The following is a 26,959-nucleotide window of genomic DNA, read 5'->3' as shown; positions in this document are numbered from 1 at the left end:
GTTAGTGATAGCTGGAAGCTCGATCATCTCAGAGCCGTTTTTCACTTATATTTCTTCACGAGTGAAACTGAAAAATCACCCTTGTCTCTTCTGGTCATTCTTAGAAAAAATTTTAAAAGCTCTTAAAAATTAAAAACAGACACCAACTAGGATGGCTGAAATCAAAATGACAGATACTAGCAAGTGCTGGTGAGCATGCAGGGAAGCTGGATTCTCCTCACACTGCTGGTGGGACAGGAAACACACAGCGGCTGCGGAAAACAATTTCGCAGCTCCTCAGAATGCCGAACAGTCACCTGTATGAGTTAGCGATGCCACTCCAAGGCATACACCCAGAAGGGAGAACATATGTCCAGGCCAAGTTTGTACACTCTTATTTAAAGCACTTCCCAGGTGGCACTAGGGGTAAAGAACTTGCCTACTAATGCAGGAGATGTGGGTTTGATGGTTTGATCCCTGGATAAAGAACGTATTCTGGAGGAGGGCATGGCAACCCACTCCAGTATTCTTGCCTGGAGAATCCCATGGACAGAGAAGCCTGGAGGATTACAGTCCATGGCGTCACAAAACAGTCAGATACAACTGAAACAAGCTGGCATTTAAAGCAGCATTTATTCACACTAGCCAAAAAATGGAAATAAACTAAACATCAATTGATAAATGGATGAATCATCATCCGATGAAGGAAAAGATAAAATGTGGTACAGCCATACAATGTGAAAAGCTGAAAATGAGCCGGGCCCATGCTACATCATGGATGAACACTGAAAACCTGCTAAGTGAAAGAAGCCAGCTACAAAAGGCTAGCGCTGTATGCTTCATTCATGTGAACTGTCCAGACCAGGCAAAGCCAGAGAGACAGAAAGCAGACTGGAGGTCACCAGGGGCTTGGGGGCTGTGGAAGCGGATGACTGCTAACACTTAACGGGCTCTTGGAGAGGGCACACGGGCAGGAGAGACATGTTTAACAAATGGTAACCAGTTTCTGTAACTGTGAACCTACTAAAAACCACCTAACTATACATATTAAAAGGATGAACTTTATGGTATGTGAATTATACTTCAACGAAACTGTCACAGCTAAATTAAAAACAGGAAAGCAAAATAAAAGACTCAAAAATTTGGTGGTAAAGCTGGAAAAAAAAAATGTCCTCCAAACCCCTCCCCCCAAAAAAGCAGAGACATGGAAAAGAAAAATAAAAGCAATCGGTGTGTCAGTGCAAGAAGTCTCACCTGCCTGCTAAGAGTCTCAGGGAAGAATGGAAAAGATAGGGAGATTATTAAACACTGAAATTCAAGAAAAACCCAGAACTGCAGCCAGAGTTGCCAAACTACAAGGGCCCAGCACACGGATCCAAACTGGAGCCAAACCAGGAAACAGAAGCACAAAGTTTCAGAGCATGAGGCAAAATAAGGATCCTGTAAGAGTCATGAGAGAGAGAAAATCAAAGTGACACACGTCACACACAAAGAACCTGCAGTCAGAGTATCTTCCGACTCCAGCAACCATCTAGAGACCTGAGAGGGTGAGCCTTCGGCATGCTGGGGAGAATGAGTCCCAAGGAAGAATTCCGCACAAGCAACCAACCACTCACAGCGGAAAACAGACATTAACACGCACCGGCTCCGCACACTCACTTCCCAGACGGCCCTGCTCAGGGAGGCACCCAAGGACATGAACAGAGCCACCCTGATCATGAAATAAACGGAGAGAGGACGAGGCAGGCACAAAACAGAGGTCCGGAGAAGCCAGCAGGGCAGCTATGCACCAGATTGGGGCAGGCCCAAGGGCTCAGAGGGGATTTTTCCCCTTAAGAATAAAATAACAGAAGACCCGGTGGAACGAAGGCATTAAGCTGATCTGTCTAACTGACAGAGAGCAGCAAGGGAACGTGGCGTCATCAGGCATTGAGATGGATTATTTTTTAAATAAGCTCTTCCCTCCCACCCCCAATTCTCTTTCAAGTTCTTTGCAAGTCAATTTCATCTTCCCAGCCTTGCTTCCAGGTGCCATTCTGTAATGTCCAGAACTGTGCCAGACACATTGCAGAAACCTCAGGCTCTGTGGTTAGACACAGCTGGGCTTAAATCCCTCTTCCGCCACTTTCTAGAAGGATGCACTGGGCAAACCAACTTAACTTTCCCTGCCTCAGTACTATTTCCAATTCTACAGACAAGGAGACAGAAACACTGGTTTGTGTGTGTTTGGGGGTGGGTTATGTATCTGGCTTGCTATCAGGATTAAACAGAAGGAGCCACATAAAGCTTTTAACTTCGTCTCTGCCATATTAACATTTTCAAGATTAATCCACTGAATTAAGGATACAGCTATTAATCAGGAGAAACACTACAAAACACAGAGGAAAGGAAAAATAACTGTAATTAACTCCATAGTTGGCTCTAGCAAACAGTCATAATGATGTCAACTCTGAATAGGGACCTAAGTGGCATCGCAGCTACACTGAGAGGATTGTTTTTTTCGCTGGGGTTGGGGAGGAGGGAACAGGACAGAAAGACAGCTCCAGCCTCACCCTCCAAAGGCAGAAATGGAAAAATATGTCTGAAACTGAAAAACAAGAAGTAGCAACATACCTCTATTACTTAACAATATGTAACAGTGCAAACAAAACTGGTGTCTCTTGAGAACTCGGACAGGCTGGCTTGGGGCTTAACAAATTCGGTGTGTCTAGCTGTCTTTCTAAACTATGCTCACACAGAACTCTGACTTTAAAAACATAAAATAACAAAGCACAGCACTACCCAGGAAAGTAGCACACACACCGGGTGAGGACGACGCCGTGGTGGCCACCGCACCCCAGCCTGCCCCAACTCCTCCTCTGGCCCGGCTGGCTGGTCTGCCACGGTGCTGTCCTGATAAAACAGTCTCTGGTGTTTCTCTGACCCCGCTCGCCGTCAGGGCCTCTAGTGATGCGTCTGGGAACTGTGACACGCTGTGGAGCGGAGGGCGGCACCTGGGGGGCGAGGGCGGCGGTGTCCTGGAGACCACTGCCCCGCGGCCCGTGCTCTCCCTCTGGAACCCCACTCCCGCTGGCTCTGTTTCAGGGATGTCTGCCCCGGTGTCCTCTGGAAACCTCAGGTCCTCGCAGTCCCCTCTCTGCTGTCCTAGCTCCCTCCTTCGGCTGTCCTCTGCCTCCGGCCCGCGCTCTCTGACCCAGCCCCGGGGCAGCCCCCCCCGAGTCCTGCCCCCTGCTCCACGGCACGCGGGTCACGTCAGCCAGGCCACAGCCCCCGAGAGCCCCTGAGGACATGGCGCGCTGGGGAAAGGGAAGAGAAGCAATGCTCTGCGATTTCCGTCTGCCCTCAGCACGGCAGCTGTGCGCACGGGGCGGGCGCAGGCACTCGGCCAGGAGCTCACAGAGGGCCCGAGGCTGAAAGGTGGGCAGGGGGACGGCCCTCGAGCTAGGGAAGCAGCTTCAGTAACGCCCTAAGCACAGCACACAGACATCGAGCAAATAAGGAAACACACGGATGACAGCGGGCTAAGGAAACCGCCCAAGTCAGACTGTGAGCACCGATGTTTGGGGCTGACTCTGGAGCGGCCCTTCCTGCAGCGGCAGGCCTGCCACTTCCGCGGCCACTCCTCACCCCACGGCCAGAGGCTGTCCACCCCCCGGGCTGGTGCAACCAGAGCCCCGAGGGCAGGCCTGAGACTGCGGTCCTCAGAAAGGCCTGCTTGAGAGGAGGGGGGCCTTGGTTGGAATCCGGGAACCTGGCTTTCTGGAGGGTTCCTACCATTCCCTGAACTGGTAAGAGTGTTACCCAGTGGCCCAATGGCGCGACATGGCTGTTGCTGAAACCTGCTCTCCTTCTGGGAGGCCGGCGCCTGGGCGCGTAGGCAGGCGCGACCACGTGGCCAGTCCACGGCAGCCTCTGGGCTCGCGGTCTCTAATGAGCAGCCCTGCCGGACGATACGTGACACGCGTCACAACACACGGCTACACAACCCTTGGGTCAAGCGCTCAGCGGGCTTCCTCCACATGGCACCTTGCTCGCCTTTCCTGGGTCTGCTCTCACCACAATCAACCACTAATCGAACCCTGGATCAGCTTCCTGGGCGTCACCAAACCCGGGGCGGTCGTGGGGCTCGCTACTACAGGGTAACCACCCAAACGTCTCCAGACCTGGCCAAGTGTTCCACAGAGAATATGAGGCTGTACTGGAACTTCCCCACACACGAGAGAAAGACGAACGGGAAAAGGCTGCAGAGACACGACAACAGACAACACATCTCCCTGACGGGGTCTCGCACCAGGAGGGGGAAGCTACACCTGGCCGTTATCTAGGCCAGGCGGACGGGTCTACAGACAGTGACCTAAGGGAAATTGGAGCTACACAGAGAGGCCAGAGGGAAGTGCGGCACGAAGGCTTCCAGCCCAATGGGAGAGCTGAGGCTCTGCTGGAAAGCGCTCAGATCTCGAGGAAGCACACCGAGTATGGAGCAGGGAGAAAGCATGTGTATGTGTGTGTGTGTGTGTGTGTGTGTGTGTGCATGCGCGTGTGAGGGAGAGTGTGTGTGTACAGGCCAACGAGAATGTGGAGCGGGGAGAAAGTGTGTGTGTGCATGCATGCATGTGTGTGCGCGTGTGAGAGGGAGTGTGTGTGTGCGTGTGCATGCGTGTGTGTGCAAACCAACGAGAATGTGGAGCGGAGAGAAAGTGTGTGTGTGCATGCATGTGTGTGCACGTGTGAGAGGGAGTGTGTGTGTGCGTGTGCATGCGTGTGTGTGCAAACCAACGAGAATGTGGAGCGGGGAGAAAGTGTGTGTGTGCATGCATGCATGTGTGTGCGCGTGTGAGAGGGAGTGTGTGTGTGCGTGTGCATGCGTGTGTGTGCAAACCAACGAGAATGTGGAGCGGGGAGAAAGTGTGTGTGTGTGTGTGTGTGTGTGTGTATGAGGGAGTATGTGTGTAGACCAAGGAGGACCTGAACACAAACTTCTCGACCACTCGTGAACAGGATGAACAGAATACCTGCCTTCTCTGCACTCTTTCGGCAACTTTCCTGGAAGTTCTAAACTATTTCAAAATAAACTCTTTTTAAAAACCACAAATCTCTCTGATTGATGTGCTGCGTGTGACTTGGCTAAATGACCAGCTCGAATCCTGTCCGATGAGCCGCGCTTCCCCCTCCTGTTTGGTAACTTTCTACCATCTGCGGCTGAGTGGAGTCTGGTCGAGCTCCACGAGGGCTGAGCCTGTCCCGGGAGCGGTCAGCCAGGGCCCCGGGTGGTGTCCCCAGCACAGTGGGAACGCCTACCCCTCCACCTGCGCGCACCCGCCAGGACCGCAGAGCGGCTCTGGCTCGGGGGAGGGCAGGCTCCAGCCCCGCGGGCCTCTTCTTCCCCGTCCCTCCGCTTTGGGCTTGATCACTCAGAGACTCCGTTCCCCTCCTAGTCTCTGCCCGTGACGCCTCCTCTGCCCACACCACTCCCCTTACGTCTCTTCCCTCTCATTTATCTCAAATGGTTCTTCAAGCCTAGACTCACTTTCTCCACGAAGCCTTCAGATGCCCCTCCTGGATGCTCCCAGGGTGCCTACCCTGAACATCCCCTGAAGAGGACAGCTGACCTCTGACCAACACAGTCTGAACTGTGTGGGTCCCACCTCTTACTCAGATTTTCTCAGCAAGTCCTCATCACAAGACACGTACACTGTGGTTGCCATTTGATTCATCTGTGACCTCAACCACAACACACGCTCCACGCCGCTTCTGTTCACGCTCATGCTCCAACACACACCACAGTCTCACAAACATGGTGACGCTCGAAAGACACTCAGTGGCTGAATCTCAGCTCTGTGAGCACTCGCTGTAACACTCACATATCGGTGTGTCTAGGGGCAAGTATGTTTCAAGCTGCAAACAATGGAAGCTGAAACCACTGGTGATTATCAATGCAAGTCCAACACAAATTTATATAAACAATTGGCTCAAACCTACTCCAAGGACAACCAAACACCGTTTATCCTGAATCTACTGTAGTTACATAAACAGTGCTTCAAACTCTCATCTGGATTCTCCAGAGAATTAAAACGTTTTACTCTGCAATAACTAAAACTGGTTAAAAAAAAAAGCAGTGGGGGTGGAGAGGCCCTCTCCTTCACCAGAATAAAGGGGCTTCCACAAGCTTGACTTAAAACCTCTCAGCTTAAGATCTGTTTAATGGTACATAATATCATCAGTGAGGATCCACACAGGTTAGGATTTCCAGAGTTTGGCAACCCATACGGACACTGGGCTGCAGATCAGTGATCAACCATCGTAACCAGTAAGGATGAGAAAACAGACGAGATGACGTGACAGGCCAGGGAAACACGTGGTCAATCTATAAACTTCCAAGTCAAGAAGCAAAAGCAACAGATCTCTGCACTCGCTAAAGAGAAAAAGGACAGGGACCCCTGGCAGTCAGGTGGCTAGACTCCAGGGTGTCACTGCTGAGGGCACGGGCTCAATCCCTGGTCAGGGAACTGAGGTCCTGCAGGCAGAGGGCAGGGACCCCTGGCAGTCAGGTGGGTAGACTCCAGGCTTTCACTGCTGGGGGGCGCGGGCTCAATCCCTGGTCAGGGAACTGAGGTCCTGCAGGCAGAGGGCAGGGACCCCTGGCAGTCAGGTGGCTAGACTCCAGGCTTTCACTGCTGGGGGGCGCGGGCTCAATCCCTGGTCAGGGAAGTGAGGTCCTGCAGGCAGAGGGCAGGGACCCCTGGCAGTCAGGTGGGTAGACTCCAGGCTTTCACTGCTGGGGGGCGCGGGCTCAATCCCTGGTCAGGGAACTGAGGTCCTGCAGGCAGAGGGCAGGGACCCCTGGCAGTCAGGTGGCTAGACTCCAGGCTTTCACTGCTGGGGGGTGCAGGCTCAATCCCTGGTCAGGGAAGTGAGGTCCTGGAAGCCAGAGGCACAAGCAAACTAAGAACGAGAGAGAGAAGCAGGCCGGGAGGAGGGAGACAGGGAGGAAGACGTGCAGCCACGCAGAGCGCTGCTCCATGGGGACCACCGGCCTCCACGGGGCTCAGGAGGGAGCCGCAGCGCTGGCTCGGAGGCGCCAGGAGGCAGACACTCCTGATGTGCACGGTAAACTTCTGCAAGACCCAGGACTCTCAGTGCGTCAGAGCTCACAGCAGGGTGTGCCCTCTACAGACCCTCTCTCGCTGAGACAACTGCAGCCGAGACACACAACGTGCTGCGGTACTACACAACCCTGCAGAAGCATCTTTTCTGTGGGGCTGACCGCAGGCCTACTACTGGCAAACGCCTGCTCTCATCCTCCTGTCTCTCCCATCCTGATTTCCCACACACGTTCTCTTTACCTGTCTGTCTGCTGCTCCTGGCTTCATGACCCCATACCCACCTTAGTGACCAGCAGGCATGGACAGAACACACTCCGCCACTCTCCTGTCCCCACTTCTCCCCAAGTAAGATTCTCACAGTGAACTCAGAGCCCATCTGACCTAGCCACTTCGCTTTTTCCCAGGAGGGGATCGTGGTACCTGGAGGCTCCACAACCAGACATGAACACAGCTGAAACCCCTCAGGGCTTCAATCCACACTTCCATGTCTGTTCCATCCCACAAACAAGGGTTCCCCCGAGCATAACCACACCCATCCCTCCAGCGCTACCCGTGGGTGTCTCTACACCACACAGGCTGAGCTGAGTGTCGGTGAAGCAGACCACAACACCTAACTATTTACGATCCTGCTCCTTTTGGCTCCTGTACTTAGAGACCTCACAGGACGACCCCTACAGCTGCTGGCTGGCTTGAGAACCAACAGAAGAATGCGGTGCGGCAGGAAGGAGGGAGGTGCCCAGGAGGCGACTGCAACAGCCTCTGGGCCAGAGATCACAGGAGTTCACACGAGGAGGGAAGCAGTGGGGACAGGGAGAAATGGGTGGACCGGGAGAAGATGACAGCAAGCTGATGGGCTGGACGCAGGGTGTGAGAAAAAAGCGAGGAACTAAGGGGGACATTAGTTTCTGACCAAGCCACCAAGAGGATGCAGTTGCTACTCTGAACGAAGACCAGATCTTTGAAGGAGATTCGGACCCACGACTGGTCGGCGTTATTTACACTCAACGTCCTCCTACACAAAAGCCTGTGACTCACTGTCCTTTCAGAAGAAGAGCCAACATCCTTACGACAGTCTCCAAGGGCGCCCCAGTCAGCCTCTCTTCTCTCTAACATCATCAAATTCTGTAGGTCACTGTGCCCCCCACCAAATTCATAAACTGACGTATAATCAGCAATAGCACAGGCGCCTGCAGGGCGGTCCTTGCTGGGTGAACAGGTCATAGCGGCACAGCCTTAGGGGATGGAATCTGTGCTCCGACGAAGGCAACCTCAGAGCACTGCCAAGTGAGGGCACAGCAGGGAGGGGTCACGGACCAGGACGGCACTCCCATCAGAGAGCAGACCTGCCAGACCCTGGGCACCGCAGGAAGGGTCACGGACCAGGACACCACTCTCATCAGACAGCAGAGAACCAGGACGCCGCTCCCATCAGACAGCAGACCCGCCAGTCCCTGGGCACAGCAGGAAGGAGGCACGGACCAGGACGCCGCTCTCATCAGACAGCAGACCCGCCAGTCCCTGGACCCTGGGCTTGCAGCCACCGTGACTGTGAGGAGTGAATCCCCGTCGCTTATAAGTCACCCAGCCAGGGCGGCCCCAAACCAACCAAGACCCCAGCACACACTCCACCCCAGCTGCCATGCCGCCACGTCTTCCCAAGCACACAAGAGACTGGCCACCACAGTGACCTCTCTGCCGTCTGGGGTGCTCCTCTCCAAAGATGTCTCCAGAGCTTACCCTCACCCTCTCTGCCCAAAGACAACCTCCCTAGGGCCTCCAGGACTCCCTACTTCAATTCTACCAGACACTGGCCCTTTCCTCAGCCTTTTATTCCTCTCCCTCCTTTCTCTGCTCAATTTATTTCCAACACATTTACGACCTTCTCACATAACTTGCTATCTCCTCCCCCTACCTCCTAACACAGAGGCTCTAAGTGATGAAGAATACTTGCCTTTTCACCCACTGCTGTAACTACACTTCCGAAAACACAGCAGGAGATCAAAAAATATTTGCTGAGTGAATAAACAGCCCAAAGAATAAATACAACTTACAAAAGATTCCAGAGAACTTTCCTCGTGGACCTGGGTTTTGCACTCTATGAATGCCTCCGTGAGACCTCTCAGCTCAGACGGTGACCTCCCCACTAGCGAGACCTCTCAGCTCAGACGGTGACCTCCCCACTAGCTCCCACTCTATCTCAGAGTACCAGGGCAGGACTTTCTTCCCTCCCTCCCTGCTCCCAAGCCTTAAAATGTCCGGGATCAGCTCACAGATGATGCTGTCAGAAGAACGAAACCCCAAACCCTCAGCTTCTATGATGGCCTCGGGACCTACACTCCTTCCTGCCTTCACAGAGCTCTGCCTCTGCCCCAACCGGAGCTCCTCCAGTTCCTCAGACACCTCGTTCCTTTTCACCCCAAAATCCGATCCCCTGTCAAATCCTCTACCTAGGAAGCTCTTCCCACACCTTTTCCAGTCTGCTTCTCATCATTCACATGTCCAAATGTCACCAGCTCAAGGGCAACCTGCCCTCCCGGCAGCCCCCAGGGGAGACAAAAACCACCACTCCAACTCCTCCTTTATTTTCCCAACACTTCAAACCTTCTAAAGTCTTACGTTCACACATACACCTTATCTACAAGATGCTTTGATCACCACTACTTTATTCACTGCTGCTGCTGCTGCTGCTGCTGCTAAGTCACTTCAGTCGTGTCCGACTGTGTGTGACCCCATAGATGGCAGCCCACCAGGCTACCCCATCCCTGGGATTCTCCAGGCAAGAACACTGGAGTGGGTTGCCATTTCCTTCTCCAATGTGTGAAAGGGAAAAGTGAAAGTGAAGTCGCTCAGTCGTGTCCGACTCTTAGCGACCCCACGGACTGCAGCCTACCAGGCTCCTCCATCCATGGGATTTTCCAGGCAAGAGTACTGGAGTGGCTTGCCATTGCCTTCTCCGCTTTATTCACTACTATATCCCTAATGCCTAGAGCAACAGGTACAATAGGAGTAATTTAATTACATGTCACTACTGCGCTGAACTATGAGCTTCTCTGTTGGCGAAGATGGTAAAGAATCCACCTGCCAAATGCAGGAGACGCAAATTCGATCCCTGGGTTGGGAAGATCCCCTGGAGAAGGAAATGGCAACCCCCTCCAGTATATTCCTACCTGGAAAAAAACCCCATGGACAGAGAGGAGCCTGGAGGGCTACAAATACAACCCATGGGGTCGCAAAGAGTTGGAGGCGACTGAGCACACAGGCCCACGCGGTGGACAGCTCTACTTTACCCCTGAAAAATACTGACGACAGCAGCGAAAGGAGAGATTCCTGACATTAGACGGCTGCGAGAAGTCCAGCTGGGGAGGAGCACTCCGCAGGACCTGAGGCAGACGCTGGCAGCGGCTCCTCTTCTGCCGGGGGCGCGCACACTCCTCGCTACACTTCAAAGACCTACAGTGTCCGCGTGCCTTCGGGAGACGAATGACCCTCCTGGCCAACCCGCAGGCCACATGAGCACCCGCCCCCACCGCCCCCACAAGCACGAAATACGGAAGGACTGACCGGCACAGTAAAAAAAAAATCACGACCTTCTTCCCTTGGCATTCTGACCACCACTCATCTCCCTCGGAATCAGCCTTGGGGGAAACACCGGGATTGGAGAAGGGAATCCCGGGGGGCCCCCCACCCCTCCACCAGCGCTGCACCTAGGAAATGCAAGCCTGATTCTAAACCTGAAGAACGCAGCGGAAAGTGGCTGAGACATGCCCAACTCTTGCAAGCCCATGAACTGTAGCCTGCCAGGCTCCTGTGTCCATGGGATTCTCCAGGCCAGAATTACTGTAATGAGTAGTCTTTTCCTTCTCCAAGGGATCTGCCCGACCCAGGGATCGAACCCACGTCTCCCGCATTGCAGGTGGATTCTTTACCAGCTGAGCCACCAAAGCACTCCAAGAATACTGGAGTGGGTAGCCTTTCCCTCCTCCAGCGGATCTTCCCGACCCAGGAGTCGCAGCAGGGTCTCACCCCGCATGGCAGGCGGATTCTTCACCAGCTGAGCCCCCAGGGAAGCCCGAGCCGCTCCCAATGCGGGGACGGAGAGGGGGCTTCCGCTCGCCCCCACCCGCACCGCGCCCCCGCCCCGCGCGCCCCCGGCCCGAGGGGCAGACGCCTCACCTGCTGCAGGGAGGCGCAGCCCTGACAGCGCGAGAGGTCCGCCGCCGCCCCCGGCGCCGCCGAGTGGGTCTCGCCCGGCATCATGGTGCCGCCGCCGGGCCCGCGGAGCCCGCGCGCCTCAGGGGCCGGCGGCCTCGGCCCCGTCCTGCCTCTGCTGTCGCCGCCGGTGCCGCCCGGCCCTACCGGGCCGCTTCCCGCCGGGTCCGGGCGGGTCCATCCGTGCACCGAGGTCCCCGTGGAGCCGGGCGAACGGCTCTCCGAGCCAGAGCCACCTCAGGCGCTGCAGACAGAAACCGTACAGCCGGCGCGGCCCCCGAGCGTGCGACGCCGCCCCGCCAGGACCCCGCCCCGCCCCGGCTCGCCCCGCCCCCTGGCCGCGGCCGGGGCTGCCCGCCGCACCGCCTGAGGGAAGAGGGGCGCGGGGCTGCGCCGCGGCGGCGGGGGCGCACGGCCCGAGGAAACGGAGCAGGGCGGAGACGCGTCGGACGGGCCCCCTCTTCCGCTGTGTGCCGTTTATTCTTCTTTTGCCGGCTTGCTGTGTAGCCGGCTTTCGATAGACACCTAACGCCTTCGCCGAGGGGGCGGTGACCTGAGGTGACGTCACTGCAGGCGCCTCCCGGCCCTGAAGGACCCCGCACGCCGACGGGCCGGTGCGCGAGTTTTAACTCGAGCGGCGCGCTCCGTCAGGCGGAGCCCCGAGGACTACATCTCCCGGCGGCCCCCGCGCGCCGGGCGGACCCCGAGCAGTACTTCCGGCCGCCGCGGGCGCGCCTGAGGGGGCGCTTCGCCTCGTTCGACGTTGTCGTCGCCGCTGCTGACCAGGCCTTCTTCCCGGACGTCCCTCTTCTCCGCAGCTCCCCCGCCTTCCGTGTCCGCTTGCCGTCCGGCCCTGCGCTCCTCGGCCTCTTTCCCCCACTGGAAGCCCTGCCAAGCGCAGCGCCTGACCGAATCCAGGGCGGCCGCGCCTCCTGACGTCAGTGGCCGGCTGCTACCAACTCTTCTTTTTAAAATCTCTTGTAAAGGGAAAAAGAAAGTCTTCCCTTCACAGCAATTCCCGGATACACCCAAGTCCTCATGCTCTTGTCTGAGTCGAAGTTTCCCCCAATACCCGCTGCCACCAGACTTTTAAATTCCCGCTTGTTGCCATCGTTACCTTGCTCGGAAGCCTCCGACGTCGCTTCTTGAGGTCTGGTTAGGAAGTCCGAATTGTTAGCGTCCCATACAAGAACTGCATGCATTAGGGAGGCGTCCTAGACCCTATCAGCTCCTTCCTAAATCTTCAGGATGGAAATTGCAACTGAAAATACCACCCCCCCCCCGCCTCCCCGCCTCTTCCAAGAAAGCAGTCTGTGTTCCTCTCCAAAGGCCGGCACCCCTGTCCTTGCTTGCACACGCTCTGCAGTTGAAGCTGGCTGTGAAGTGCGGGGACCAGGTGTGCAGCAGTCGCTTAGATCGCCTGTCCTTGGCACTGAAGACACGCCTGTACTCGTCCGAGGGGCTAATGTGGGATGTGCAGAAAACAGGAGTAGGGTTAAAAGTGAAAGGAGGAGCTAGAAAGGGGAGAGGAGCCCCTGTGGTCCTGATGACTTTCCATGTCTGCTTTCCAGCCTCGGACAAACAGGTCTTAACAGTAACTTCGTTTTTATCTAAGGTTCCCCAAATGTTTTTTTGTTTTTTTTCCCCAGGGTATCTTAGTCAGGGAGGCACCATTTATGCTGCTGCATTGGCTCCCTCTGCACTGTCCACCGCCTACGCGCCATCCCTGCCCTTGCAGGAACTGGGAAATCACTGCTGCCTCCTGTCCCCTGCACCTGCCTGGAACGCACTTCCTCCCAGCTTGGCATTCTGTCCTCCTGCTCTCCTTCCAGGCCGCGCGTTTTTCCTCCGCGACCACAATATGTATGTCCTTGCTTGTCCCCTTGTGGTTTACTATGTCATATCCTAACTCCTTTGTAACCCCATGGACTGTAGCCCACTAGGCTCCTCTGTCCGTGGGGTTTCCCAGGCAAGAACACTGGAGTGGGTTGTCGTTTCCTTCTCCAGGGGATCTTCCCAACCCAGGGATTGAAACTGTGTCTCCTGCATTGGCAGGCAGATTCTTTACTGCTGAGTCGTCAGGGAAGCCCCTTTTTGTCTCTTAGCACTAATTTTTTTTTTTTACTAATACCACATTTCGACTTGGATAATGGTATTCTTTATATCTTAGAGGTGAGTGTTCCTTTCAAAGGCTGCAAAGTGCTTTACACAGTAGGTGCTCCATGAATGTCAGAGTGAGTCAGATTTGCTGCAGCTAATTGAAAGTGAAAAATCATAAGCACTTCCGCTCAGAAGTGAAAGTGCATTGGTTCGTCTTCTACCTTTCTCATAAGACATTCAAAGGGGGAAAAATAAAACCAACAGCAGCAGTCTGTTTTGTGTAAGGTAGCGTGGGCAAACTTTCCATAAATGGCCACACAGTAACTATTGTAGGATTTGGGGAACATACAGGTCTTTGCTGCGTATGTCATTTTTTTTCGTTTTTGAGGAACTGTCTACAGATGTAAAAATCATTCTTACCTGGCAGGCTGTGCAAAAACAAGTGTAGTTGTAGTTCACAATGGAAATTGGTGTTGGCCACTGGTTAGGGAATGCTAGAAATGACATTTGTCCTCACCCATAAGAATGGCCACCCCTACTGTGTCATACTTTAGCCATCTGATGTGAAGAGTCCACTCCTTGGAAAAGACCCCGATGCTGAGAAAGATTGAGGGCAGGAGGAGAAGGGGATGATAGAGAATGAGATGGTTGGATGGCATCACTGACTCAATGGACATGAGTTTGAGCAAGCTCCGGGAGAGAGTGAAGGACAGGGAAGCTTGGCGTGATGCAGTTCACGGGGTCACAAAGAGTCCAAAACAACTCAGCACGTGAGCGACAGCAATATTGTGTCATTGTGATGGAAACAAGCAGGCATATGTCTACATTGCAGAAGACACCGAGCAGTGGCTTTGGAACCACACACCTGACTTTAAAGCAAGTGATCTATTTGAGCTGCTATTTCCTTACAGAGGAGTAGCTATGATTTAAGGGTAAAATGAAAAGGGCAGGCCCAAGCCCATAGGCTCTACCACACGGTGAAGAGATATTCACAGTTTACTGATGGTGTTATCTAGTTTGGAAAATAGATAATATCTCCATCCAACTCACATTAAAAAATAATGAGAAAAAGGTTTGGTTTAGGGGTTTTTTTTAGCAATTTTTTAATTTTGATCAAGCTTCCAAGGAAAACTGTTTTTCTGTCATACTGTCCTAAGACCTGGAAGGATGTCTGGATTCTGGTCCTGATTTTGGGGACCCCTGTGCCTGGAGTCCAGGAAGCTATTTAGAGAATCCAACTATAATAATCTCAGCTTGCCCCACACCCTCATCATCACCCGCCATATCGTTGGTAACTTCTTAAAGTTAATGCTTTGAAGAATAACAAAATTTAAAGGTTAATTAAATTGATTATTTATTAACATGAGTCCACTGAAATGGCTAATAGGTTTTGTCTAGAAGTCAAGGCTTATATCACAAGAACTCAAAATGGAAAGCTGTTGGTTTCTTGAATGTTCTGATATTTTGCTTTATGGAGAGCTATTCTTTCACCTGCTGCATTTACCCATAAGCAAAATAGCCTATGTTTTGTCCTTCTTTTAAAATCCTGAGGGACGTGTTACGGAATAACGTGCAACTCTAGCAGTCTAAAGTTCAGTTCCGTTCCGTTCCGTTCTGTCACTCAGTCGTGTCTGACTCTTTGCAACCCCGTGGAGTGTAGCCTACCAGGCTTCTCCGTCCATGGGATTCTCCAGGCAAGAATACTGGAGTGGGTTACCGTTTCCTTCTCCAGGGGATCTTCCCGACCCAGGGATCGAACCCGGGTCTCCCGCATTGGAGGCAGATGTTTTAACCTCTGAGCCTGTTCTGTTCTGTTCTGTTCAGTCGCTCAGTCGTGTCCGACTCTTTGCGACCCCGTGGACTGTGGCCTACCAGGCTTCTCCATCCATGGGATTCTCCAGGCAAGAATACTGGAGTGGGTTACCGTAACCTCTGAGCCTGGTATTATCTAATTAAGTTGTTCTAGTTTCTGCGTCTATGATGTAATGCTAACATAAGCCCACAAGATGTCTGTCTTTCCCTGTCTGTGGTTTAGACCCAAATGGAATTTCCAACCATGTTCATGACTTACTAGCAATACTTTAGCCACCTGATGCAAAGAGCCAACTCATTGGAAAAGACCCTGATGCTGTGAAAGATTGAAGGCGGGAGAAGAAGGGGACGACAGAGGATGAGATGGTTGGATGGCATCGCCGACTCAGTGGACATGAGTTGAGCAAACTTGGGGAGACCGTGAAGGAAGGGTAGCAGTTCTGCAGTCAGTCCCTGGGGTTGTAGAGAGTCGAAAATGACTGAGCGATTGAACAACAGCAACAATCCCTTCTGGGAGGGGAGGGATGTTGAATTTCCCCAGGGGTCAGTGGTGGGCTCTATGCCTTTGCTTCTTTTTTAAAAATTATGTATATATTTGGCAGCATTCGGTCTTAATTGCAGCACACGAGATCTCCTTTGCATCATGCAGGGTCTTTTGTTGCAGGGCAGAGATCCTTTAGCTTTGGTGTGCAGATTCAGTTTGCTTTGCAGCACGTGGGGGTCATAGCTCCCTGACACGGGATCAAACCTGTGTCCCCTGCATTGTAAGGCAGATTCTTAACCTTTGGACTACCAGGGAAGCCACAAAGCCCCCGCTCTTAGGTCAAGGGGCATTACCTGCAAGATGGAGTTTACTCTTACTCAGAAACCTGAAGAACCAGTTTCTGGAAGACACCCTGAGGCCGGGAAAGATTGAAGGCAGGAGGAGGACGAGATGGGACGGACCTGAGTTTGAGCAAGCTCTGGGACTGGGAAGGACTGGGAAGCCTGGCGTGCTGCAGTCCATGGGGTCACAGAGAGTCGGACACGGCTGAGCGACTGAACAGCCTGGAAGATCGAGTTTACTCGGAAACTGGAAGAACCAGCTTTTGCTTTAAAACAAGTGTGATTTGGAGGAGAAGACAGAACTGGTGCAGCTGGTGCAGACGAAGCGCACGTTGCTGAAGCCCTCTCCAGAGGAGGGTGAGTTATTTTGTGAACATCTGGCAGCTGTAACACCCGGTCACCTAGGACTCTTCCTGTGGTCTCCAGGATTTGCTTCCTGAAAGTTCCCATCCTACAGACCCAGTAACTTCTGGCCCCTTCCAGCCCCAGGATCATCTACACAGTTTTGAGGGCTAGATAGAAGATGAAAATGCCAGACCCCTTGTTCAGAACTTCTGATGAATTCTAAGATGCAACAGCAAAGCCTCAAACAGGGGCAGGCCTCTTGTGAGCGAGGGTCAGTCTTGACAAAGGGTAGAGCACTGAGAAAGCAGCCCAGCTGGCTGCCTGTCTCGAACCAGACCTGCCCCCAGCTCCCCTCGCCTCCACCGTGGTCTGCCCTCTCCCGCACCTAGAGCACAGAGCTGTGTCCACGCTGTTGCCACACGCAGCCCACCAGGTGGTCCTCCCTCCTATCCTAGGAGACACCAGAGTCCGACCAGTCCAGAGACATCATGGGCGGACTTCTCACTTCACCAATTGCTCTCATCCTAGGCCTCGCCTCTCTCTTCCCTGTCCGTCCGTCTGTCTAGGCCCTTCGTGATCCTGGTTGCACATGGTCTCAACCACCCGTGTCGTGGGTCACTTCTGTCCCCTGTGGCTATGATTGTAAGACTCCACGGAGCCCTGGGATAACTGCAGGGTGACCCCAGGAAAATTCTGAAGGACAGCCCAAAATGTTGTTCTGTCGAAGAAAAAAACCATGTTAATTCCAACACTTGACAAAGAACAGCAAAGCCTTTATTTATGCTCTGGTGACAGCCATAGGGAGCCCTGCCGGGCTTTTGCCGCAGGAGAGAGGGCTTGGGCTCTGCGCCAGCGACCAAGAGGGAAGGTGGGGATTTGCAGCCACAATGCAGGGTGGTGGGTGGGGTGGGGTGGGGCAGGGGGCGGAGTGTTTCTAAGAGAAAACATCCAGCCTTGGGGTGGGGGTGGGGGTGGAGGCAGGGGTCCTGGCTAAAGCATCCTGACAGGACTCTCGCTGTAGGCAGGCGAGGTGGTCAGACCTCACCTGGGGGACGTGGAAGATGGGGAATGTGATCAGCCATCTCCGGGGTCCTGTACCCAGGCCTCCTGGTCCAAGTGACTGAACAAGACTCTGGCTCAGGTCCGACCAGGCAGAGATGAGCCCTGAAGCCCAGGGGTCCGGGCCACACAGAAGACAGCTCGGAGGAGGCCTATGCAGGGGGACCTGGCGGGCGGTGGCAGCCGCTCTCCCGGGCTCTGCTCCCCCCCGCCCCTCCATGTGTCACCTGAAGCAAAGTGCTCTCTCCTGGAAGAAGCCTGGGGACCTGTCTCCCAGGGCCACCGCTCAGTCCAAGAACGAGGGGAGCGCAGTTGAGGCCATTCTGTGTGTTAGTCACGCATTTGTGTCCAACCCTGTGACCCCATGGACTAGCTCCCAGGCTTCTCTGTCCATGGGGTTCTCCAGCAAGAATGCTGGAGTGAGTAGCCATTCCCTCCTCCGGGGCTCTTCCTGACCCACGGGTTGAAACAGGGTCTCCTGCATTGCAGGCAGATTCTTTACCATCTGAGTCACCAGGGCAAATCCACCAGGGCATTTCTGGATAAGAATAGCCTTTCCTGTTAGCACTTCAAGGCTGCTAGTGGGTCCCAGCACCAGTGACAGCAAAGCTGGACCCACAGTGAGAGAGGGAAGACAGAGGTCAACACAGGTCACCCGCGGCGCCTTCTGACCCCTGATCTTTTCGGGCAGATCCGAAGGAAGGGTCTCTGGCAGACACAGTCTGAGGGCAGCAGTGCTCCTTCTAAGACAGGCTTCCTTTCTCTACTTCATGGGAATCAAAGCCGGTGCAGATGTAGCATCCCCGGGGCCCAGGGAGGCTGTCCTGCCAGCTGGACACGCTCCTTTTTCCCCCTTTCCCTTCACACCTCCGCTGCTGGTTCAGTCCTCACCCTGGAATCCTGCCGGCACCTCGGTAGTGGGTACATGAAACCCTATGCCCCAATTTTTGCTGCAAGTCATACCGTGTCCCACTGCTTTATGGAGACAGTGATGGATCCACTCCCTTCTGTACCTTCCCTAGGGCCTCACCTTCCCTCCTGCCCTCTTCAGAGTCTGCTCTGAGCTGAGGTTTGGTCCTCGCAGTCCCCGCCGGCCTGGCCTGTATCCTTGAGCGCTCGGAGGGCCGACTCTGGGAGTGACGTTTGCCTGAGCTGCCTGTGATCCCCACAGCGCTTGTACACTTAGCATCCTTCTTGTCACCATTTAAAGGGACCCATCCTTGCTAATATAACCAGAACCTCTCCTAAACTGGCATGTGTGTTCAACAATGTTTCACCATCATCTTTGGTTATTAAATATGAGGTCTGGTGAGCCCCACTCGAGGTCTGACATGACACTGCCCCTTAGTGGCCTCAGTCCCATCCCAGGAAGTGTTTTCACGTACCTCTGAGCTTGCCAGTAGGCCTGGGGCCCAGCCGGGCCCTGCTCCGAGGGGCACTGGGTGTCAGCCTCACACACTGCAAATTCTCACTCCACGTTTCCCAGCCTCACCAGCTGCTCTCTTCTTGAGTTGCTGAGTCACATCCAACTCTGCGATCCCACGGACTACAGCCCTTCAAGCTTCCTGTCCTTCACCATGTCCCGGAGCTTGCTCAAACTCATGTCCATTGAGATGGAGATGCCTTCCAACCATCTCATCCTCTGTCACCCCCTTCTCCTCCTGCTTTCAGTCTTTTCCAGCATCAGGGTCTTTTTCCAGTGAGTCAGCTCTTCGTATCAAGTGGCCAAAGTATTGGAGCTTCAGCTTCAGCAACCCTGGGGCTGGATAATTCTGGAGAGTTGTGATGGTGGGGCCTTCCTGTGCACCTCAGGATATTAAACAGCAGCCCCCAGGCTGTGTACCAGACGCCAGTAGCCCCTCACCCTCTGTCACCTTTGTGAAAACTCTCTCCAGACCTTGCTCACATCCCCGGGGTGGAGGTGGGGGGTACAAAACCATCCCTCTCTGAGAACCACTGCACTACCTCACGGAAGTTGCATCTTTAATTTTCTTGGTGGCTGGAAGGGAAAACGTGGAGGTGAGGGAGCAATTTCTTAAAAGAGGATGCGCATCTCAGCCTCCACTGCTTCCTTTGTCGTAGCTGCTGGTCATCCTTTCCCCCTTCTCTGGGGTCTTACTGGGGTCCAGACACCCTCTCCCTGAACACCCCCCGGTCTGCCTTTCCCCTTCCCTGGGGCCTTACTGAGGTCCAGACACCCTCTCCCCCAAATGCACCCCAGTCTCCCTTTCCCCCTTCCCTGGGGCCTTACTGGAGTCCAGACACCCTCTCCCCTGGATGCCCCCCGGGCCCCCTTTCCCCCTTCCCTGGGGCCTTACTGGGGTCCAGACACCCTCTCCCCTGGATGCCCCCCGGGCTCCCTTTCCCCCTTCCCTGGGATCTTACTGGGGTCCAGGCACCCTCTCCCCTGGATGCCTCCCCAGTCTCCCTTTCCCCCTTCCCTGGAGTCTTACGGAGGTCGAGGCACCCTCTCCCCTGGATGCCTCCCTAGTCTCCCTTTCCCCCTTCCCTGGGGTCTTACTGGGGTCCAGACACCCTCTCCCTGAACACCCTCGGGCTCCCTTTCCCCCTTCCCTGGGGCCTTACTGGGGTCCAGGCATCCTCTCCCCTGGATGCCTCCCCAGTATCCCTTTCCCCCTTCCCTGGGGCCTTACTGGGGTCCAGACACCCTCTCCCCTGGATGCCCCCCGGGCTCCCTTTCCCCCTTCCCTGGGGTCTTACTGGGGTCCAGGCACCCTCTCCCCTGGACGCCCCCCGGGCCCCCTTTCCCCCTTCCCTGGGGCCTTACTGAGGTCGAGGCACCCTCTCCCCTGGATGCCTCCCCGGTCTCCCTTTCCCCCTTCCCTGGAGTCTTACTGTGGTCCAGAAACCCTCTCCCCTGGATGCCGCCCATCCCACAGCTGCTCCTCCTCAGTCTCTTACTGGCCCCCGGGCTGCCCCTTGCAGGGTGTCAGCGTGGGCTGACCTGGAGCGGTCCGCCTCCGCGTTCAATCCTGGTGCGGTGAACCCTGCGTCTCCCGGGCTTCCGGCCCCAGCTGACACCACGCGGCCTGGTCCACTGGCCTGAACTCTACAGGAGCAGGCCCCCTACCTCTGTGCATGCTCCCGCAGCAGGGAAGAGGCGTCCTGGCCGTCCGGCCGGGTTACCCCCGCATGTTCTCCATGCACAGGCCCAGAGCCAAGGAGGTGCCTTCCCTCCTCTCCTCTCTCCCGCACGTCCAGCTCGCGGGCAGCCAGGCCATCCAAGCGCGTGCATCCGAGGCGCCCATCGTGCCCACCGCCCTCCCCTGCGCCTGTCCCCGTTTGCTCATCTCAGCACTGCTTTGACACACAAATTCGTCTCAGATTCCCCAGCAGACGGAAAGAGTGAAGTCATGGCCGACTTGCTACCTCTGTGTTCTCACTATCCCCCGCCCCTCCCGGACGTGCCCCGACCGGCTCCAGTCACCTCCGACCCCCTTCAAGAGGCTCTGCCTTCCCCTCAACATCTGCGGGCCCACTCCCCCACCTCATCCACATGCCAGCTGCAGCCCCCTCCCTCAAGCAGAGAGTCTGCCTGGGGAGGCTGTCCAGACCAGCTTGGCTGTCAGTCTTCTGAGCTCTCATCACCACCTGGCATCACCTGCCTGTGTGCTGATGGCTTCACTCGGCTGGGACTGGCGCTTCGTGGAGAAGAAGCACTTTGCATTCATTCCGGGTGCCCAGCACCTGCAGCATGCCTCACGTGTGCAGTCACTCAACAGATCTCATTGTGGAAAGAGTTACTGAGTGATCAGTTAACAATTAACTAATCACTCCTTGGAAGGAAAGTTATGACCAACCTAGATAGCATATTAAAAAGCAGAGACATTACTTTGCCAACAAAGGTCCATCTAGTCAAGGCTATGGTTTTTCCCGTGGTCATGTATGGATGTGAGAGTTGGACTGTGAAGAAAGCTGATCGCCGAAGAATTGATGCTTTTGAACTGTGGTGCTGGAGAAGACTCTTGAGAGTCCCTTGGACTTCAAGGAGATCTAACCAGTCCATTTTAAAGGAGATCAATCCTGGGTGTTCATTGGAAGGACTGATGCTAAAGCTGAAACTCCAATACTTTGGCCACCTCATGCGACAAGTTGACTCACTGGAAAAGACCCTGATGCTGGGAGGGATTGGGGGCAGGAGGAGAAGGGGACGACAGAGAATGAGATGGCTGGATGGCATCACCAACTCGATGGATGTGAGTTTGAGTGAACTCCGCGAGTTGGTGATGCACAGGGAGGCCTGGCGTGCTGTGATTCATGGGGTCGCAAAGAGTCGGACACGACTGAGCGACTGAACTGAACTGAATCACTAATTAACAAATGAGTGATTAGTTAACAAATATCTGGATTAAAAAATATAGGTCAGATTAAAAACCAGGAACTCCACAGTTGTGCTCCATGACAGTCAGCTGAATGAGCTGAAAAATGCATGTCAGCACGTGGGTGTTTGTAACAGCTTTGTCCATAAATTGCTGAGACTTGAAAGCAACTCAGATGACCTTCAGTAGGTACATAAATAGACAAACTGCAGTCTGTGCAGTCAATGGAATACTATTCAGTACTAAAAAATGTGCGTTGAGCCATGAAAAGTTCAGTTGCTCAGTTGTGTTCGACTCTTTGAGACCCCATGGACTGCAACACGCCAGGCCTCCCTTTCCATCACCAACTCCCTGAGCTTGCTCAAACTCATGTCCACTGAGTCGGTGATGCCATCCAACCATCTCATCCTCTGCCGTCCCCTTCTCCTGCCTTCAATATTCACCAGCATCAGGATCTCTGAAAAGACGTGGAGGAGACTTAAGTGCCCATTACGAAGTGAAATAAGCCAGTGTTAGTGGGCATCATCCTGTATGATTCTGACTCTTAAGACATTCTAGAAAAGGCAAACCATGCAGACAATAAAGGCTTCCCAGATGGCGCTAGTGATAAAGAACCAGCCTGCCAATGCAGGAGGCTTAAGGCATGCTTCGCTCCCTGGGTTGGGAAGATCCGCCAGAGGAGGGAATGGCAACCCACTCCAGTATTCTTGCCTGGAGAATTCCATGGACAGAGGAACCCAGCTGGTTATGGTCCATAGGATCACAAAGAGTCAGACACTCCTGAAGTGACTTAGCACGCACACATGGAGACAGTGAAAAGACTGTGGTTTCCAGGGCCTGGGGAAAGGGGAGGTGAATAGGAGGAGCACAGAGGATTTTTAGAGCAGTGAATACACTTTTCTGTGTCAGGATATTAACGGTCAGATGTCTCATGTCTGTCCAAATCCGTAGGCCGTTTATCACCAAGAGTGAACACTCACATAAACTATGGACTTTGGGTGGTGATGACTCATCAGTGTGGCTACATTAGTTGCAACAAATGTGCCACATGGAGGAGGTGTTGGCAATGGGGAGGCTGTATGGGGCGGCAGGGGCAGGGGATGCACCTGTACTTACCACTCTATTTTGCAGAGAACCTAAAATGTCTAAAAATTTAATATATATGTGTGTGTGTGGGTACACATGTATACATATATATATATATGCAAGAAGTTTCAGGCAGTGGGACTCACAATACATCTCCGAGTCAGGGCCTCTGGAGGGCAGGGAGCCAGGGCCAGCGACACTGATTAACTGGAGTGAGGGCAGGGGCACAGACAGACCACGCAGAGTCTGGTAAGCCAGGGCAGAAATGCTTTGGATTTGAAGTGCAGTGGTCAGCCACTGGGCTTCTCTGGTGGCTCAGATGGTAAAGATGTCAGGTCGCTTCAGTCGTGTCTAACCCTTTGTGACCCCGTGGACTATAGCTTGCCAGGCTCCTCTGTCCATGGGATTCTCCAAGCAAGAATATTGGAGTGGGTTGCCATGCCCTCCTCCAGGGGATTTTTCCCACCCAGGGATCAAAGCTGCATCTCTTAGGTCCCCTGCACTGGTAGGCGGTCTCTACCACTCGTCCCGCCTGAGAAGCCTTCTGAAAACACAGATGCTAAAGAGTCTGCCTGGAATTCAGGAGACATGTATTCAATCTCTGGGTGGGGAAGATCCCCTGGAGAGGGGAACGGCAGCCCACTCCATGGGCAGTCATTCAGTTCAGTTGTGTCCGACTTTTTGCGACCCCATGGACTGCAGCACGCCAGGCCTCCCTGTCCATCACCAACTCTAGGAGCTTGCTCAAACTCATGTCCATCGAGTCAGTGATGCCATCCAACCATCTCATCGTCTATTGTCCCCTTCTCCTCCTGCCTTTAATCTTTCCCGGCATCAGGGTCTTTTCCAGTGAGTAGATTCTTCACATCAGTTGGCCCAAGTATTGGAGCTTCAGCTTTGGCATCAGTCCTTCCAACAAATATTCAGGACTATTTTCCTTTAGGATGGATTGGTTTGATCTCCTTTCAGTCCACAGGACTCTCAAGAGTCTTCTCCAACACCACAGTTCAAAAGTACCAATTCTCCAGCATTCAGCTTTCTTTATGGTCCAACTCTCACATCCATACATGACTACTGGAAAAACCATAGCTTTGAGTAGGCAGCCATTAAAGGTTTTAAGAAATGGAGTGGCCTGATAAGATTTACATTACAAACATTTCATTCTAGCTGTCAAATGGAAATAGCCTAGGAGACTGGGTGTCCTTTCCTGAGTTGGGAAAGAGTAATCAGCTTTGGCCAGAGAATCAAGTATGTGTTCCTCTAAAGACGCATGTAACTTAAGAAGTTGTTTATGGCTTCCACAAGAGAGATCACACAATAAAATTACCTGGGCCCCTGAATGACAAAAAGATTTTGAAAAGTAATATTTTGAGTTTCTTACTGGCCTTTACGTGGCTTCCCTGGTGGCTGAGCAATAAAGAATCCACCTGCCAATGCAGGAGACATGGATTCAATCCCTGGGTTAAGAAGATCTGGAGAAGGAAATGGCCACCCACTCCAGTATTCTTATCTGGGAAATCCCAAGGACAGAGGAGCCTGGTGGGCTACAGTTCATAAAAAGAGTCAAACGTGACTTGGCGACTAAACAGCTACAACAAACTGGCTTTAAGAAGCCATGATTCTCAAAACTTTCTTATTTCTGAACCTGAGGGTCCAGATTGTGAGTTGGGATGGTTTTATTCTAAGATCATGAGAATATAACACATTCCGTAATTTATCCAGGCAGGAAAGGATTGCCAAGAAGGGAAAAATGTATATATCTTTCATTTAGAATAAATGTTGAGCAATTGTTTGAATTTTAGATAAAATGATACCAAACATCTTTGGCCAGAAATTTTCCTTTGGCCTCATCCTCGAGCCCTGACATAAAGAAAAATGGTGCTAAACTTTAACAATACATTCCAGATATATGGTAGACGCTCCAAGTCTTGGAGATAATCATTCAACATATACTAGAGTGAAAAAGTAGCTACATGTTCTTCCTTAAAAAAATAGGAAAGTGTGAACTCCAAATGCCTCTAGAACATATCCTATTGAATTGGTTGTTATATTTTGAATTCCTAGTTACAAAACAACTTTTGTAGCCAGTAAGGAACGTTACAGCTTTTGAGGAAAAAAATTAAATATCTGTTTAAGCATAGGTTGAAATTTCTTTGAAAATTCAGAAGTAAAATCTGAGAAGGGCTGTTGTGAAGACAGATTAAATCCTATCTACCTCTGGAAGTAGAAGTTGCAGGCTGTCAAGTCTATCCTTGTTCTCAAGAACTAGGACATCCAGTTTTTGTGGAACGCAAGAGGCGAGGAGAGGGATGATGCTTCCTTTTTCTTTGCAGAAAATATAAAGAATCCCTTGGACTACAAGGAGATCAAACCAGTCAGTTCCGTTCAGTTGCTCAGTAGTGTCCGACTCTTTGTGACCCCATGGACTGCAGCACACCAGGCTTCCCTGTCCATCACCAACTCCCGGAGTTTGCACCAGTCAACCCTAAAGGAAATCAACCCTGAATGTTCATTGGAAGGACTGATGCTGAAGCTGAAGCTCCAATAATTTGGCCACCTGATGTGAAGAGCCGACTCATGGGAAAAGACCCCATTGCTGGGAAAGATTGAGGGCAGGAGGAGAAGAGGGCAACAGAGGACGATATGGTTGGGTGACCTCTCCGACTTAGTAGGCATGAGTTTGAGTAAACTCTGAGAGACAGTGAAAGGTGGAGGCCCGGCATGCTGCAGTCCGTGGGGTCGCAAATAGTCAGACACAAGTTATCAACTGAACAACAGCAAACAAACAGTCGTGGGGCCCTTCATGCAGGCAAAGTGATTGCATGAAAGTGTTGAAAGTGTTAGTCACTCAGTCGTGTATGACTCTTTCCAACTGAATGGACTGTAGCCCGCCAGGCTCCCCTGTCCACGGGATTCTCCAGGCAGCAATACTGGATTGGGGCGCCATTTCCTTTTCCAGAGGATCTTCCCAACACAGGGATCGAACCCAGGTCTCCTGCATCATAGGCAGGCTCATTACCATCTGAGCCAAATGACTCAAGGCCCTGCTGGAGCCAGGCAGCTCTGTCACTTGGGGATGATTCGGTTGTAAGGAACAGGAAATGTAATCTCATCTGACTTTTAAAGGAATGTCTTGGCTCCTGTTAACTGGTCTGATCCGGGGTTAGCAGATCTGAGCTTTTAACTCTGTCAGTGATCAGACAGGCTCTCCCCGCCCAGGCACGTGGTAGGATGTGTCCTCAGGATTCCCCTCACTAGGAGCAAAGTTCCTGCTCCTACAAACAAAACCTTGGCTCCCTAAGGCCAGGTGCACGCACCTGAACCAGCCTCTGCAGCTGGGAGAAGCTTAGGTCTGGGTCACACGCCTTGCTGGGCAGCCAGGCAGCTGCCCACCCCGTGGGGTGTGTTGTTAAGTTGCTCAGTCATATCTGACTCTTAGTGACCCTATGGACTGCAGCCCACCAGGTCTCCTGTCCTTCACCATCTCCTGGAGCTTGCTCAAACTCACGTCCATCGAGTCAGGGATGCCTTCCAGCCAGCTCATTCTCTGTCGTCCCCTTCTCCTCCTGCCTTCAGTCTTTCAGCATCAGGGTCTTTTCCAGTGAGTGACCATGGCCTGTGGGGCCAGATACTGAAACGAACTCAGATGCTCCTACGCATATGAGAAGACTGGATGCTGACTGTCCAGGCCTCCAGCACAGGTGGCGATTCCGGGAGACCCTCTGACTGCACTGTCCTCCGTGGGTTCCCACTTTGTGGACAGGACTGGGATGTAACCTCCTGGGTGGGCAGTGACTCCTTTTATTCCTCAGGTGACTAGCTATAGCAGGGGCTTTAGTAAAAGGAAACCAGGTTTGAAAGGGTGATTATGAAAGCAGGCTTTTTCATCTGTTCATTTATTGGGTATATCCTGGGGGGCATCACCCTCCTCTGTGGCAGGCACTGTGCGGTATGCTGGGATAAGGAGACACAGGCTCATCTTACCTTGTCCCAGGAGCTCACCTCTGGGTCACATAATTGAGAGTTAGGAGGTAAGAGTGTCTGTCATTCAAACCATACGAGAAAAAGAAGGATGTCTTGAAGAAGCCCAATGGTCACATA

General features: G+C 53.2%; 1 protein-coding gene across 4 annotated transcripts in view; it reads right to left on the bottom strand.

The window, feature by feature from the left end:
- The window catches only part of ICE1 (interactor of little elongation complex ELL subunit 1), a 65,418-nt gene extending 53,843 nt beyond the window's left edge, over positions 1–11,575 (bottom strand). For all 4 annotated transcript variants that reach the window (XM_088827622.1, XM_088827621.1, XM_055422292.2 and 1 more), the window contains exon 1: positions 11,256–11,575. In XM_088827622.1, the coding sequence (XP_088683748.1) occupies positions 11,256–11,339 (84 nt within the window). In that variant the 5' untranslated portion in view covers positions 11,340–11,575. The remainder of the gene's footprint in view (positions 1–11,255) is intronic.
- Between the last annotated feature and the right edge of the window lie 15,384 nt (positions 11,576–26,959).

The sequence above is a fragment of the Moschus berezovskii genome, chromosome 18, assembly GCF_049115385.1.
Source record: "Moschus berezovskii isolate FMDL1 chromosome 18, NW_MosBer_1.0, whole genome shotgun sequence".
Lineage (NCBI taxonomy): Eukaryota > Metazoa > Chordata > Mammalia > Artiodactyla > Moschidae > Moschus > Moschus berezovskii.
This window is presented reverse-complemented; position numbering and strand designations above follow the sequence as displayed.